At 42.4% G+C, this 15,155-nt stretch overlaps 1 protein-coding gene across 1 annotated transcript in view; it reads left to right on the forward strand.

Moving 5' to 3' along the window:
* The window catches only part of asz1 (ankyrin repeat, SAM and basic leucine zipper domain containing 1), a 60,523-nt gene that overhangs the window by 38,573 nt on the left and 6,795 nt on the right, over positions 1-15,155 (forward strand). The window contains exons 6-11 of the mRNA XM_014125639.2: positions 8,366-8,477; positions 8,902-9,036; positions 10,448-10,569; positions 11,262-11,334; positions 13,573-13,629; positions 13,838-13,950. Of these exons, the coding sequence (XP_013981114.1) occupies positions 8,366-8,477; positions 8,902-9,036; positions 10,448-10,569; positions 11,262-11,334; positions 13,573-13,629; positions 13,838-13,950 (612 nt within the window). The remainder of the gene's footprint in view (positions 1-8,365; positions 8,478-8,901; positions 9,037-10,447; positions 10,570-11,261; positions 11,335-13,572; positions 13,630-13,837; positions 13,951-15,155) is intronic.

Consider the following 15,155-nt stretch of genomic DNA (forward strand, 5'->3'; position numbering starts at 1 on the left):
TATATGCATATTCTAGTTTCTGGGCAGGAGTAATAATCAGATTAAATTGGGTACGTTTTTTATCCGGCCGTGAAAATACTGCCCCCTAGCCATAACAGGTTAAAATCTGACATCGCGATAGCATAAAGGAGTTTTGTATCTATAATTCTTAAAATAATTTATGTATTTTGTGAACGTTAATCGTGAGTAATTAAGTAAATTCACCGGAAGTATGCTAGTTCTGAACATCACATGCTAATGTAAAAAGCTGTTTTTTGATATAAATATGAACTTGATTGAACAAAACATGCATGTATTGTATAACATAATGTCCTAGGAGTGTCATCTGATGAAGATCATCAAAGGTTAGTGCTGCATTTAGCTGTGGTTTTGGTTTTTGTGACATATATGCTTGCTTTGAAAATGGCTGTGTGATTATTTTTGGCAGGGTACTCTCCTGACTAGAGGTCGACCGATTATGATTATTGGAGGGACAGAAAAGCCGATACCGATTAATCAGCCGATTATTGTTATGATTTTTTATATGCGTGTATATATACACACACACACACACACACACACACACACACACACACACACACACACACACACAGCTCTGAAGTGACAACAATACTGAAGAGTCTGCTTAGGAGACAAATACTCTCAACTGTTTGAATTATAAAAATAGAGTTACCTGTGATGAATGCTGAAAACAAAAACTGTAATTTCTATACGCAGGGAATCCTATTTTAATAATGGGCATGGTAAGAATTGACTACCAAAGTGCGAGTCATAATTCCCATGACACCTTCTAGCAAAATCTGAAAAGCGGTTCCTTCATTTATTCCATAGGATATTTTTAGATTAACTTAAAATAAGGTCTGTGTTTGGTTTAGGCTTACACCTCCTTGCCAATTTTATAACTGTGTAGATATCCATAGGATATAACTCTGATCAATATAAGCGAAGATACATTTTTTTGTAGAGTGGATTTATGAAAATATGTTGACAAACGTTACCTAGTGAGATTTACACGGGTATCAAAACGCCGAGGCGGTTTAAGCACAAAACACAGACCTTATTTGAAGTAGATCAAGACATTCTCTATGGAAGACATGAACGGTAAAATAACGAAGGAACCCCTTTCAAGTTCAGCCGCAAGTTATTACAGGAATTATGACGCGTCGACTATTTCTCTCTAAACCATATACCTTTGACTACTACGAGCCTGCTGCTGCCTACCACTGCTCAGACTGCTCTATCAAATATCAAATCATAGACTTAACTATAATATAATAAACCTTAGTTTCCGGATTTGACCATATTAATGACCTATCATCTCAAACATTATTCTTTCAGTGACATATCGTATTTTATCTAACGGGTGTCATCCATAAATCTAAATAATCCTGTTACATCGCACAACCTACAATGTTATTTCATAGTTCCGTAAAATTCTGGCAAATTAGTTCGCAACGAGACAGAGTCTGTATACCCTGATTCTGCGTGCAACGAACGCAAGAGAACTGACACAATTTCACCTGGTTAATATTGCCTGCTAACCTGGATTTCTTTTAGCTAAATATGCAGGTTTAAAAAATATATACTTCTGTGTATTGATTTTAAGAAAGGCCTTGATGTTTATGGTTAGGTACAGTCGTGCAACGATTGTGCTTTTTTTTTGCAAATGTGCTTTTGTTAAATCATCCCCGTTTGGCGAAGTCTGCTGTCTTTGTTAGGAAGAAATAGACTTCACAGTTCGCAACAAGCCAGGCGGCCCAAACTGCTGCATATACCCTGACTCTGTTTGCAAGAGAAGTGACACATTTTCCCTAGTTAAAAGAAATTCATGTTAGCAGGCAATATTAACTAAATATGCAGGTTTAAAAATATATACTTGTGTATTGATGTTTATGGTTAGGTACACGTCGGAGCAAAGACGGTCCTTTTTCGAGAATGTGCACCACATCGATTATATGCAAAGCAGGACAGGCTAGATAAACTAGTAATATCATCAACCATGTGTAGTTAACTAGTGTTTATGAATGATTGATTGTTTTTTTATAAGATAAGTTTAATGCTAGCTAGCAACTTACCTTGGTAACGTAAAGCAGGTGGTTAGAGCGTTGGGCTAGTTAACGTAAGGTTTCATCCCCAAGCTGACAAGGTAAAAATCTGTCGTTCTGCCCCTGAACAAGGCAGTTAACCCACCGTTCCTAGGCCGTCATTGAAAATAAGAATTTGTTCTTTAACTGACTTGCCTAGTTAAATAAAGTTTTTTTTTTTAAAATACATATATTTTTTAATCGGCAAATCGGTGGCCAAAAATACCGATTACAGATTGTTATGAAAACTTGAAATCGGCCCTAATTAATCGGCCATTCCGATTAATCGGTCGACCTCTACTCCTGACATAATCTAATGTTTTGCTTTCGCTGTAAAGCCTTTTTGAAATCGGACAGTGTGGTTAGATTAATGAGAGTCTTGTCTTTAAAATGGTGTAAAATAGTCATATGTTTGAGAAATTGAAGTTATAGCATTTATGAGGTATTTGTATTTCGCGCCACGCGATTCCACTGGCTGTTGACTAGAGTGGGACGCCCATAGAAGTTAAATGCAGACAGAGAAGAGCTCCAACTTCTTCATCAATTTTGTCCCGCACATTGAATATAGTTGCGGAGAGTCCCTGTAATCCTAGATTCAGATCATTCAGGTGAGATAAAACATCACCCAGATAGGCCAGTCGTGTGAGAAACTTGCAACCAAGATGGCGTAGCAGTAGGACGTGTGTATTTGTCTTTGTCTTATCCCGTGTCTTATCCCGTGTAAATAACCAGTCTTTTTCGTGTATATCTTAATCTCACTTTCTGTCTATGAACTAAACTTTCCTGCAACCCGCCTCATCCAATGTGGTACGGATGTGCTGTTTTCGTTCCTTATAACTGGAACTTCCATCAGGAGCTAACCAGATAACTAGCTACTAGTCTTTGTTAGCTACGGCTAGCGGTCTTCACCTTTTTCTCGGTCATCAGCCGGCCACCAGCCAGCCTTAGCTCGGACAACACCTGCCAGTCTGCACAGCGCGATATCAACTCACAGCATATCGGACTGCTTCTCTCTACCATATCACCGGATTCCTGCTGCTCTGGATCATTACACTGGATCATGGCAGCTAGCTAGCTGAAAACGAGTGGCTACTGTTAGCTAATGCCTCTGTCCCAAAGCAAGCACCAGCTAGCTTTGAGCTAGTCTCGAGCTAGGCCCATATACCAGCTAATTCTAGGGCTACAATACCTCCTTTGCCAACTGGCCTGGACCCTTTACTGTCGACACGGAGCACCGCCGATCCATCACGACTGGACTGCCGACATGATCGCCCGATGTGGTCTCAACAGGCTATCTGTTACGATGTCGCCGAAGAACCGTACACAAGCCCCGGCCCGCTAGCTTTTCTGAACGCTGTGTCCCCTGCTCGCCTAGCGTAGTAGTGACTACCGAATGGCACCCTGACTCAGCTATTGCTGCTCTTTTGACCATATGATCACTCGGCTACACAGCTGATGCCCCCTGGACTGTTTCAATAACACAGTACCTCATTTTGTTTATCTGTCAGCCCCAGCCTCGATCTCAGGTCCTGTATGTACCTAACTGACCCGCTCTGCCCATTCATCACCATTTACCCGTTGTTGTCTTAGCGCTCCTGATCAACACCTGTGATTGCTTTATGCCTCACTCTAATATAAAAGCGTCCCACCTTGCCCAGGGAGGTTAAAGACCATTGCTGACTGCAGGAATGTCCACTGAACGATTCAGAACATCAATAATCATATTTCTCTTGGTAAAATGTATTATATAACATTTCCTTAAGTCTTCATACCCCTTGACTTATTCCACATTTTGTTAGTCTGAATTCAAAATTGAATAAATGTATTTTATTCACACAATACCCCATAATGACAGTGAAAACATGTTTTTAGAATAAATAAAAAAAGTTTTTAAAATGAAATACAGATATCTAATTTGCATTGAACAAAAATATAAACGCAACATGTAGTGTTGGTCCCATGTTTCATGAGCTGAAATAAAAGATTCCAGAAATTGTCCATACGCACAAAAAGCTTATTTCTCAGAAATGTTGTGCCCAAATTTGTTTACATCCCTGTTAGTGACCATTTCTCTTTTGCTAAGATAACCCATCTACCTGACCAGGTGTGGCATATCAAGATGCTGATTAAACAGCATGATCATTACACATATGCACCTTGTGCTGGGTAAAATAAAAGGCCGCTATAAAATGTGCAGTTTTGTCACAAAACATATGTCTCAAGTTTTGAGGAAGCGTGCAATTGGCATGCTGACTGCAGGAATGTCCACCAGAGCTGTTACCAGAGAAGTTAAAGTTAATTTCTCTACCATAAGCCTCCAACCGCAGACCACGTGTAACCATGCCAGCCCAGGACCACCACATCTGGCTTATTCACCTGCGGGATTGTCGGAGACTAGCCACCCGTACATCTGATGAAAATGTGGGTTTGCACAACCGAAGAATTTCTGCAGACTGTCAGAAACAGTTTTATTTCAATTGACTGATTTCCTTATATGAATTGTAAGTTCGTAAAATCTTAGAAATTGTTGCATGTTGCGTTTTTATATTTTTGTTCAGTGTTTACTGAACTTTGTAGAAGCACCTTTGGCAGAGGTTTGCCTGTGCTTAGCTCTATTCCCTAAAAAAAAAATCCTGAAAACTCCTTAGTCCTTAACGACTACAAGCCATAGCATGATGCAGCCACCACTATGCTTAAAAATATGGAGAGTGGTACTTGAGTGTATTGGAATTGCCCCAAACATAACACTTTATATTCAGAACAAAAATTAATAGCTTTGCAATTTTTGGGGGCAGTATGTAGTGCCTTGTTGCAAACGATGCATGTTTTGGAATATTTTTATTCACTCAGTCAATTAAGTGGAGTAACTACAATGTTGTTGATTCATCCTCAGTTGTCTCCAATCACAGCCATTAAAATCTGTAATTGTTTTAAAGTGACCATTCGCCTCATGGTGAAATCCCTGAGTGGTTTGCTTCCTCTCCGGCAACTGAGTTTGGAAGGACGGCAATATATAAAGCTAGTCAAGGAGAGGGATATTAATCCAGATGCTTATAAGAAGTCCCGCTATGCCCTCAGACGAACCATCAAACAGGAAAAGCGTCAATATAGGATTAAGATAGAGCCAGTGTAGTAGGATTCAGACGCTCGTCGGATGTGGCGGGGCTTGAAAACTATTACGTACTACAAAGGGAAAACCAGCCGCGAGCTGCCCAGTGACGCGAGCCTACCAGATGAGCTAAATTAGTTTTATGCTCGCTTCGAGACAAGGAACACTGACACATGCATGAGAACACCAGCTATTCCGGACGACTGTGTGATAATGCTCTCGGTAGCCGATGTGAGCAAGACCTTCAAACAGGTCAACATTCACAAAGCTGCGGGGCCAGACGGATTGCCAGGACGTGTACATGCGTGGACAAACTGGCAAGTGTCTTCGCTGACATTTTCAACCTCTCCCTGACCGAGTCTGTAATACCTACATGTTTCAAGCAGACCACCATAGTCCCTATGCCCAAGGATGCGAAGGTAACCTGCCTAAATGATTACTGCCCCGTAGCACTCATGTCAGTAGCCATGAAGTGCTTTGAAAGGCTGATCATGGCTCACATCAACAGCATCATCCTGGATACCCTAGACCCACTCCAATTCACGTACTGCCCCAACAGATCCACATATGACGCAATCTCAATGCCCTTTCCCACCTGGACAAAAGGAACACCTATGTGAGAATGCTGTTCATTGACTACAGCTCAGCATTCAACACCATATTGCCCACAAAGCTCATCACTAAGCTAAAGACCCTGGAACAACACCTCCCTCTGTAACTGGATCCTGGACATCCTGACAGGCCGCCCCCAGGTAGTAAGCGTAGGCAACCACACGTCTGCCACCACGCTGATCCTCAACACTGGGGTCCCACAGGGGTGTGTGCGTAGTCCCCTCCTGTACTCCCTGTTCACCCACAAGATTGTAAGCAAGACAAAGGAGCTGATCGTGGACGTCAGGGAAAGGCGGGCTGAACAGGCCCCCATTACCATCGACGGGGCTGTAGTGGAGCGGGTCGAGAGTTTCAAGTTCCTTGGTGTCCACATCACCAACAAACCATGGTCCACACCAAGACAGTCGTGAAGAGGGCACGACAACACCTTTTCCCTCACGGGAGACTGAAAAGATTTGGCATGGGTCACCAGATCCTGAAAAACTTCTACAACTGAACCGTTGAGAGCATTGCCTGGTATGGCAACTGCTTGGCATTTGACCGTAAGGCGCTACAGAGGGTAGTGCGTATGGCCCAGTACATCACTGGGGCCATCCAGGACCTACAGTGAGGGGGGAAAAGTATTTGATCCCCTGCTAATTTTGTACGTTTGCCCACTGACAAAGTAATGATCAGTCTATACTTTTAATGGTAGGTTTATTTGAACAGTGAGAGACAAAATGACAACAAAAAAATCCAGAAAAACGCATCTCAAAAATGTTATAAATTGATTTGCATTTTAATAAGGGAAATAAGTATTTGACCCCCTCTGCAAAACATGACGTAGTACTTGGTGGCAAAACCCTTGTTGGCAATCACAGAGGTCAGACGTTTCTTGTAGTTGGCCACCAGGTTTGCACACATCTCAGGAGGGATTTTGTCCCACTCCTCTTTGCAGATCTTCTCCAAGTCATTAAGGTTTCGAGGCTGACGTTTGGCAACTCGAACTTACAGCTCCCTCCACAGATTTTCTATGGGATGTGCTTCTTCTTGAGCCACTCCTTTGTTGCCTTGGCCGTGCGTTTTGGGTCATTGTCATGCTGGAATACCCATCCACGACCCATTTTCAATGCCCTGGCTGAGGGAAGGAGGTTCTCACCCAAGATTTGACGGTACATAGTCCCGTCCATCGTCCCTTTTGATGCGGTGAAGTTGTCCTGTCCGCTTAGCAGAAAAACACCCCCAAAGCATAATGTTTCCACCTCCATGTTTGACGGTGGGAATGGTGTTCTTAGGGTCATAGGCAGCATTCCTCCTCCAAACACGGCGAGTTGAGTTGATGCCAAAGAGCTCCATTTTGGTCTCATCTGACCACAACACTTTCACCCAGTTGTCCTCTGAATCATTCAGATGCTCATTGGCAAACTTCAGACGGGCATGTATATGTGCTTTCTTGAGCAGGGGGACCTTGTGGGCGCTGCAGGATTTCAGTCCTTCACGGCGTAGTGTGTTACCAATTGTTTTCTTGGTGACTATGGTCCCAGCTGCCTTGAGATCATTAACAAGATCCTCCCTTGTAGTCCTGGGCTGATTCCTCACCGTTCTCATGATCATTGCAACTCCACGAGGTGACATCTTGTATGGAGCCCCAGGCCGAGGGAAATTGACAGTTCTTTTGTGTTTCTTCCATTTGTGAATAATCGCACCAACTGTTGTCACCTTCTCACCAAGCTGCTTGGCGATGGTCTTGTAGCCCATTCCAGCCTTGTGTAGGTCTACAATGTTGTCCCTGACATCCTTGGAGAGCTCTTTGGTCTTGGCCATGGTGGAGAGTTTGGAATCTGATTGATTGATTGCTTCTGTGGACAGGTGTATTTTATACAGGTAACAAGCTGAGATTAGGGGGAGCACTCCCTTTAAGAGTGTGCTCCTAATCTCAGCTCGTTACCCGTATAAAAGACACCTGGGAGCCAGAAATCTTTCTACTTATTTCCCTCATTAAAATGCAAATCAATTTATAACATTTTTGCCATGTGTTGTTCTGGATTTTTTTGTTGTTATTCTGTCTCTCACTGTTCAAATAAACCTACCATTAAAATTATAGACTGATCATTTCTTTGTCAGTGGGCAAACGTACAAAATCAGCAGGGGATCAAATACTTTTTTCCCTCACTGTATATACTAGGTAGTGCCAGAGGAAAGCCCAAAAAATTGTCAAAGGCTCCAGTCACCCAAGTCTCACAGACTGTTCTCTCTGCTACCGCACGGCAAGCGGTACCGGAGTGCCAAGTCTCTGACCAAAAGGCTCCTTAACAGCTTCTACGCCCAAGCATGCTGAACAATTAATCAAATGGCCACCCGGACTATTTACATTGACCCCCCCCCCCCCATTTGTTTTTACACTGCTGTTACTCACTGTTTGTTATCTATGCATAGTCACTCTACCCTTACCTACATAAACAAATGAAGTCGAGGAGTATGAATACTTTCTGAAGGCAGTGAAATTTCGTTACCAAAGTGCATTTTCACCCATTCTAGGTAGATAGGGTGGACACCCTATTCATTCTATTGTAATTCCCAGGTCTCGTATGACATCCCTGATGCTGGCATCCCGGGACGGCTACAGTCAGGTGATCAACCTGCTGTTGTCTCATGGGGCAGAGATCAACTCCCAGGATGAAAATGGGTACACGGTAAGGATGCCTACCTGGTGTAATGCGTGTCTCACATAAGCGGACACTTTCGTTTTTACTTTTATACATCAGCCTTCCATGCGTCCCAATAATCTCTCCTTTTTCCAAAAGTGTGGACTTGTTCACTTCCCTTGGGACATAGTTTGAAAGCATTAACAAGCATTTCGCTACACCCGCAATAACATCTGCTAAATATGTGTACATGACCAATAACATGTTATTTGAAAGAAAATGACTGGTTTAGGAAATATGGTGGAAACTCCCTCCAGCCCATGCTTACAACAATCAAATGCTTTTACATTCTCTTGATTGATTCTAACTGTGATTGATAGTAATGATTGGTGACACTGTTGTTATTAATAGTAATTAGGATGCCGCTAGACATTGATAGTAGGTGATGACCTGCTGTGACCTTTGGCCCCAGGCCTTGAGTGTGGCGGTGCAGTACGGAAGAGAAGAGGCCGTCCTCAAGCTGCTCCAGCTGGGGGCAGACAAGACCATCAAGACCAAAGCAGAGAAGAGTGCTGCCGACTTGGCCAAGGTCTTCAAGCGACCACAGGTAAACACAACCAGTAATTATATTATTTATACTGAACAAAAATATAAATGCAACAGTTTTAACGATTTTATTGAGTTATAGTTCATATAAGGAAATCAGTCAATTGAAATAAATTCATTAGGCCCTAATCTACGGATTTCATGACTGGGCAGGGGCGCAGCCATGGGTGGGCCTGGGAGGGTGTAGGCCCACCCAGCCAATCAGAATGGGCTGGCATGGTTACACGTGGTTTGCGGTTGTGAGGCCGGTTGGACGTACTGCCAAATGAACATTGAGTTCTCTGGCAACAGCGCTGGTGGATATTCCTGCAGTCAGCATGCCAACTGCACGCTCCCTCAAAACTTGAGACATCTGTGGCATTGTGTGACAAAACTGCACATTTTAGAGCGGCCCTTTATTGTCCCCAGAACAAGGTGCACCTGTGTAATGATCATGCTATTTAATCAGCTTCTTGATATGCCACAGCTGTCAGGTGGATGGATTATCTTGGCAAAAGAGAAATACTCACTAACAGGAATGAAACAAATTTGGGCACAGAGAAATAAGCTTTTTGTGCATATGGAACATTTCTGGGATCTTTTATTTCAGCTCATGAGACATGGGGCCAACATGTTGCGTTTATATTTTTGTTCAGTATATATTATCAAGAGAAAGAGTGCTTCTGATATAGCCACGGTGTTCAATTCACCACATGTAGAACCAACAGAACCCCACAGTCACAACTTTGTTTCCCACACAGTTTGTCAAGTACATAACTCTGGCACCAAAATCTGGTGTTTAAACAACCACAGGTACAGTAAAACCAAACACTAACCACAGCCACAAATTTACCACACTATGAAATGGTAGTCCTGAGGCGTGAGACTAGTGCCATCTTCCCCTTCTCTTGCAAACATTATATCAAATACACGGAGTGTACAAAACATTAGGAACACCTTCCTAATATTGAATTGTACCCCCTCAATTCGTCGGGGCATGGACTCCACAAGGTGTCTAAAGTGTTCCACAGGGTTGCAGGCCCATGTTAACTCCTATGCTTCCCACAGCTGTGTGAAGTTGTCTGGAAGTCCTTTGGGTGGCTGACCATTCTTGATACACACAGGAAACTGTTGAGCGTGAAAAACCCAGCAGCACAGCAGTTCTTGACACTCAAACCGGTGTATCTGGCACCTACTACCATACCCCGTTCAAAGGCACTTCAATCTTTTCTTTCCCATTCACCCTCTAAATGGCACACATACACAATCCTCGATGTCTCAAGGCTTAATAATCCTTCTTTAACCTGTTTCCTCCCCTTCATCTACACATGCTGAAGTGGATTTAACAAGTGACATCAATAAGGGATCATAGCTTTCACCTGGTCAGTCTGTCATGGAGAGAGTTTTGTATATCTGGTCTTCTTCCCCCGCAGATTGCCAGGATCCTGGCATCCCCAGGCAATGCCCTCACCAACGGGCAGGTAACCTCGAAGGAGGAGACCCTCTTCAAGTTCTTCAAGAGGGACTCCGATCTATCTGCTGACTCCAAGGAGAGGTGAGACCATTGCTAAATCTCAATTCATCTTCGATTCCTTACATCCTATATCCTCTTCTCAACCGTATTGGAGGAGGTAAAAGGTCCCTCCCCTCAGGAGTTCATTTACAATTCGTTTTTAGGAGATGACGACAGAGGATGCGAGGAATCGAGGTAAGATGAATTGAGAAAAGGCCACAGATCAGTCAGTGGAGGCCAGCCGCCGTGATTGGTATTTGAGGCCCTCTAGTGGACGTAGAGTTAAGTGTCCCATGCCATGTGACCGGTTTTTAGACAAAACAAACATCTAGGGACTAGCTGCTAAATCTGCACCATAATGCTTTAACATATTTAGTCTTATGTGTTTGACAGTTGAAGATTCAACGTTTTCATTTGGATTGTTTAATCTGTCAATGTTTATCTGTTCTGAAATATTTTAGGCGTCCGACTTGGCTACGTGGGGTTGATGTAGTACGCTCTTAAACCTATTTATGTATTTATTTATTGCTTTTATTTAACCGGGGAAGTTATTGAGAATGCATTACTTTGAAAGCATAAGCAAACTGACTGATTTTACAAATAATGTTGAGTAGGTGATTTAATGATTTAAAGGTTGATTTGTTGATCAGTGATTCTGCACAGTTGGACTGCAATGTAGTCAATCTCAAATGCGCCCATTCACTTTTAAAATAACGACCTTGAACCTCTCCTAGTCTGGCCAAACTGTGTGACATCGAGCTGCTTCTGCACGGACTCAACCTGGAGTACCTCTCTGACATAATGCTAGTAAGTAGTGTACTGCTTAAACACACACACACACACACACACACACACACACACACACACACACACACACACACACAGGAGTACCTCATCCTCACTGTGGTTGGGCAGTTTTCAGATTTTCATACCTCCTTCATGCCATATCCCAGCATATGGTATTATCAAATACCTGTCCAACCCTACTGCTGGCTTATTGATGTTGAGCAGGCAGGTGTAAAGACTGTGTCTAACTCTGGAGTGATTGGGGTAAAAACTATACTGTATGAAGCTCAGGTTGGGGCGGCGGGGGTGGATTGATATTTTCATCATTAGATCAAATAGACATACCGGTAACAAGTAGCTACACAACACAAACACATACTGTAATCTGTTACCGGTATTAAAAAAACAATACACATACCTGTAGCTACACAACACAAACACATACTGTAATCTGTTACCGGTATTAAAAAACAATACACATACCTGTAGCTACACAACACAAACACATACTGTAATCTGTTACCGGTATTAAATAAATACACATACCTGTAGCTACACAACACAAACACATACTGTAATCTGTTACCGGTATTAAAAAACAATACACCTTCCTGTAGCTACACAACACAAACACATACTGTAGTCTGTTACCGGTATTAAAACAATACACATACCTGTAGCTACACAACACAAACACATACTGTAATCTGTTACCGGTATTAAAAAAAGACACATACCTGTAGCTACACAACACAAACACATACTGTAATCTGTTACCGGTATTAAAAAACAATACACATACCTGTAGCTACACAACACAAACACATACTGTAATCTGTTACCGGTATTAAATAAAAATACACATACCTGTAGCTACACAACACAAACACATACTGTAATCTGTTACCGGTATTAAAAAAATACACATACCTGTAGCTACACAACACAAACACATACTGTAATCTGTTACCGGTATTAAATAAAAATACACATACTTGTAGCTACACAACACAAACACATACTGTAATCTGTTACCGGTATTAAATAAAAATACACATACCTGTAGCTACACAACACAAACACATACTGTAATCTGTTACCGGTATTAAATAAAAATACACATACCTGTAGCTACACAACACAAACACATACTGTAATCTGTTACCGGTATTAAAAAACAATACACATACCTGTAGCTACACAACACAAACACATACTGTAATCTGTTACCGGTATTAAAAAACAATACACATACCTGTAGCTACACAACACAAACACATACTGTAATCTGTTACCGGTATTAAAAAACAATACACATACCTGTAGCTACACAACACAAACACATACTGTAATCTGTTACCGGTATTAAATAAAAATACACATACCTGTAGCTCCACAACACAAACACATACTGTAGTCTGTTACCGGTATTAAAAAACAATACACATACCTGTAGCTACACAACACAAACACATACTGTAATCTGTTACCGGTATTAAAACAATACACATACCTGTAGCTACACAACACAAACACATACTGTAGTCTGTTACCGGTATTAAAAAAATACACATACCTGTAGCTACACAACACAAACACATACTGTAATCTGTTACCGGTATTAAATAAAAATACACATACCTGTAGCTACACAACACAAACACATACTGTAATCTGTTACCGGTATTAAAACAATACACATACCTGTAGCTACACAACACAAACACATACTGTAATCTGTTACCGGTATTAAATAAAAATACACATACCTGTAGCTACACAACACAAACACATACTGTAGTCTGTTACCGGTATTAAAAAACAATACACATACCTGTAGCTACACAACACAAACACATACTGTAATCTGTTACCGGTATTAAAACAATACACATACCTGTAGCTACACAACACAAACACATACTGTAGTCTGTTACCGGTATTAAAAAAATACACATACCTGTAGCTACACAACACAAACACATACTGTAATCTGTTACCGGTATTAAATAAAAATACACATACCTGTAGCTACACAACACAAACACATACTGTAATCTGTTACCGGTATTAAAACAATACACATACCTGTAGCTACACAACACAAACACATACTGTAATCTGTTACCGGTATTAAAACAATACACATACCTGTAGCTACACAAATGCAGTTTGTAAATGATAGTACAATATCTGTTCAGGCTGTGGGCTGGTTTGCAAGTTGTCAGATCGTCAAAGTAGTTTTTCTTCTTTCCGTAGGAAAATGACATCACTTGGAGCTACCTGGTAACCATGGAGAAGGATGACCTGGAGAAGGTATGACACAACTCTTTATGTCAGTCTGTCAGCAAGCTTCCAGGTTTTTCTGAAATCTATATGGTTCCTGGAATCAGTACGGAATTAGCATGGAGGGAATCCTCCAACTGAGAATGCTCCTACCAGGATTTCTGAAAAACCTGGGAACTTTGGGAACGTTTTGGGAATTTTGCAACCTGAGTTACCAGTATGTTGCATTCTCCCCCAGATTGGTATCTCCGACCCAGAGGACCAGCAGAAGGTTCTGAGTGCAGTGAAGGAGATGCATCTAGACCGGGTCGACCTGGACACTGTCGACCAGCTGGAGAACATAGACAGCGGGTAACATTAAAGTACAATGAAGAAAATTATTATTTTGAGCAATTACTTCCAGGTCAAGCACAATAACATATTTTCTTGACACATTATATATGCAACACAAACACCTACAGACTTACATTACATACTGTACACAGTCCATCCTCCAGCACATCACTGGAAGTCATCTGTCAGACTGACCTAAAGCATCTATCCCCCTGTTATTCTCCCACAGCCTCCTATAGTCTCCCACAGCCTACCTCCTATATTCTCTCCGAGCTTCTGAGAGCAGTCCTAATGGTTTATTAAATGGGGCCGTAATGATTTGTAAGGTGAGAGGCGATGGAGTGAAATCCTCTCTTTCACCCCCCCCCCCACCCCCACCCCCCTCTCTGTGACTGATGATAGGATAGCTCTCAGGCCAAGCGGTCATGTCTGCCTGCAGCCACTCACGTCATGAATCCTGAAATGTGATGGCCATGTCCTCCCCTGTACTGTAGTGTTAGGGCCAGGGCTACAGGGGTACTTTTACTGAGCCTTTAAATCCCCCAGGAGTAAATCCTCTGATGGCCACACTGTAAACATTAAAGCACTAGATTACCACATCCCTTATGCTTTATGCTCATCCCAGGACCTAGTGGCCATGTTCTAGTTGGCCTGGGATGTTAGATGGCCTGGGATGTTAGATGGCCTGGGATGTTAGATGGCCTGGGATGTTAGTTGGCCTGGGATGTTAGATGGCCTGGGATGTTAGATGGCCTGGGATGTTAGATGGCCTGGGATGTTAGATGGCCATGTTCTAGTTGGCCTGGGATGTTAGTTGGCCTGGGATGTTAGTTGGCCTGGGATGTTAGATGGCCTGGGATGTTAGATGGTCATGTTCTAGTTGGCCTGGGATGTTAGTTGGCCTGGGATGTTAGATGGCCTGGGATGTTAGTTGGCCTGGGATGTTAGATGGCCTGGGATGTTAGTTGGCCTGGGATGTTAGATGGCCATGTTCTAGTTGGCCTGGGATGTTAGATGGCCATGTTCTAGTTGGCCTGGGATGTTAGATGGCCTGGGATGTTAGATGGCCTGGGATGTTAGATGGCCTGGGATGTTAGATGGCCTGGGATGTTAGATGGCCTGGGATGTTAGATGGCCTGGGATGTTAGATGGCCTGGGATGTTAGATGGTCATGTTCTAGTTGGCCTGGGATGTTAGTTGGCCTGGGATGTTAGATGGTCATG

Source organism: Salmo salar, chromosome ssa10 (assembly GCF_905237065.1).
Source record: "Salmo salar chromosome ssa10, Ssal_v3.1, whole genome shotgun sequence".
Classification (NCBI taxonomy): Eukaryota; Metazoa; Chordata; class Actinopteri; order Salmoniformes; family Salmonidae; genus Salmo; species Salmo salar.